This window comes from Octopus bimaculoides, chromosome 19 (assembly GCF_001194135.2).
Source record: "Octopus bimaculoides isolate UCB-OBI-ISO-001 chromosome 19, ASM119413v2, whole genome shotgun sequence".
NCBI classification, from domain to species: Eukaryota; Metazoa; Mollusca; class Cephalopoda; order Octopoda; family Octopodidae; genus Octopus; species Octopus bimaculoides.
In genome coordinates, this window is record NC_068999.1 from 17,826,599 (window position 1) to 17,829,373 (window position 2,775).

The 2,775-nt window shown below is 34.6% G+C and overlaps 1 protein-coding gene across 1 annotated transcript in view; it reads right to left on the reverse strand.

Annotated features, from left to right (window-relative positions):
- LOC106871787 (neuroligin-4, X-linked) overlaps positions 1 to 2,716 on the reverse strand; it is a 339,290-nt gene extending 336,574 nt beyond the window's left edge. The window contains exon 1 of the mRNA XM_014918466.2: positions 2,112 to 2,716. Coding sequence (XP_014773952.2) covers positions 2,112 to 2,622 — 511 coding nt within the window. The 5' untranslated portion in view covers positions 2,623 to 2,716. The remainder of the gene's footprint in view (positions 1 to 2,111) is intronic.
- Between the last annotated feature and the right edge of the window lie 59 nt (positions 2,717 to 2,775).

Below are 2,775 nucleotides of genomic sequence, written 5' to 3' on the forward strand. Positions count from 1 at the left end.
TATATATATATATATATGTATGTGTGTATGTATGTATATATATATACGCTACCACATACCTATGTGCACAAATACAATTTTTATATACCGTACATAGTTATATATGTATGCGTGCGTATAAATATATATATTTACGCTCACACTACTAGTGGCACATACGTGTGTGTGTGTGTGTATGCGTGTGTGTGCATGAGTGTGCATATTTATAATGTAAATGTATAGAGATTTGTCTGACGCACTAGTTGGATAGATGTTGTTAAATAACTGAGCTAGACGTCCACATCGCTGCTATGTTGTCTATTAGATGCCGGTTATGAATCAACTAATTCCTACACGCTATAACATCTGCGCCTCTTCCACAACCTACACACACATAACACACATTCTAACGCCCGCTCATACAGCCGCTCTATCCATACGTATACGCGCAGACTCTCTGAGATTAATGTACACAGGCACACTTTCCAGGAATCGTACATGCAAGTCGCATGCACACACACAGACACATACACACAACGGCTTACACCTACAAAAACAAAGACACACGCACACAAAAAATACACGTGTGTAAATTAAAACCTACATCTTCAGCGTGTTTATACCAATGTATATTATATTATGTATTGTACATCTAGCCTGTAAAAACCAATACAATGTTCATACACCCAACGTGTTTATACTAAATAGATCTATGTGACACTAACGTGTATAATAACAGCAATCATCCTTTAATCCAGTAGCGTGTATAACAGCAATACATCTTTCGTCAGCTGGCATGTAATCATCGTTACAACAAGTGTGTATACACCAATACATCTACAGTATAATAAGCGTGTATATCGTCAACACACACACACATACACACACACACACACACACACATATACACACACACAGAGTCTATATTTATGGATGAAGTCTAGCAGATCAGAACAGATTCCTACGTAAATAATATACACAAGCAATAAACCAGATATTCTGAGATGAGAGACTGACACAAATACGTGCGCCCCACGATGAGGAAAATGGTGCAAAAATGAAAATTTCCTTTGAAGTCACCCTTCATTAAACACACTTTCACACACGCACATACCTTCACGTACATACACTTTACATATACACCATACATACGCATACACACATATATTTAAATAGATATTGAAACATAAAAGTACGTATATATATTATTTAATATGGATTTATCCACGTGAGGATCGAACTTAGAAATATTTCGGATTACACATCTAATTTTATGAAAATATTTTATGAACTCAATTCTTACAAACGAGCACGAATATAAAATAGATGTACAGACGAATGGATACAGACGCGTTGCATATATACAAACGCATACTTACTCAAATGGATACACACATTTATATATACAAACACACTATTACACACGTACTTGAGCGTGTGCATGTACTGAGGTACACAAAATTCTTAGATCCCCACATGCAAGAAATTGCATTCGATATATAGAACAGAAAACCAAAATTATGCACAACATAGACTCACACATACTTGTATAAACACTCTCTCACACGCAAGGATATATACATTTATGTCCACATTATACGCTCACACACCCAAACACACACACACACACATAATGTCTTATGCACTACATGCACTTCTGAGTACTACTTTGTCTTTCTTATCCACACCACTGACACGAACACACAAACATGCATACACACATACACAAAAACACAAACATGCATACACACATACACGGCTAATTTTGATTAAGTCACATTTACACAGATATCCGCTTAAACTTGCTTCCACATATGAATGACTTCACAATGTCGGAGTCTATACTGCACACTTACACGCAATTATCTACACACGTGCAAATTTCACTGTAAATTTTACAATGTGTATATAGGGTGTACGTTGAAATGGCTTGCTTTTTTTTTTATATACCATTCATCGTGCGCTCGTGCTCACACACACACACACATATTTTACAGCATAAAATGTTTATTACATTGATATATATTTAATGATTTTAATTAACCATCTTATTTTTTATAAATATTTCATTTTTTAAACTCATTCATTTTTTTCTTTTTTTTTTCTTCAACCGGTCTTGTATTTGAACTTACCTTGACGGGGTACGTAAACATTTAGTTTGAGACAATCTTCCTCTTGCTTAATGAGATAGGGTCGAATTTTTCTTAAGTATTCCTTTCGAGATTTAGGTAATTTAGCATCCCGTAAGGTATTTTCATCCATTATTTTTTGTGGGCAAACTGATGCCGTTTCAAGCACAGGGGATGTTTCCTCCCAACGAAAAGGGGGGTTTCCAGGTGGCATAAATCGCATAGCATTTTTTCTAAACGAGCCATAAGGTATTCCAAGGTATGCATCCACGGGACGCAGAGAAAGATCCTTGCGAAAAAGAAATTGTACACCACGAATTTTCCCGTATTTGGTTTCAATAATCTTTTCACTAATAACTTTTTCATATGCATCCTCCATATTAATCCGAGCATTGGTTTTAGGTATATGTAGAATAGAAATCACAATAATTATTATTTGAACAAGAAAAACTAACTTTTCCAATGTCCGTATTGATGTCAAAAACACTTGGAAATTGTTACCTGTGGCCGTCATTTTAAGTAGTAAATTGTTACGAAAAAAAATGTATATCTGTATATGCAGCAATCAAACACACACAAACAGCTTCAAAAACTTTGTCTATCTAGTTCACACACACACATTATATATATATACATATATATATATATATATATATATATATATATA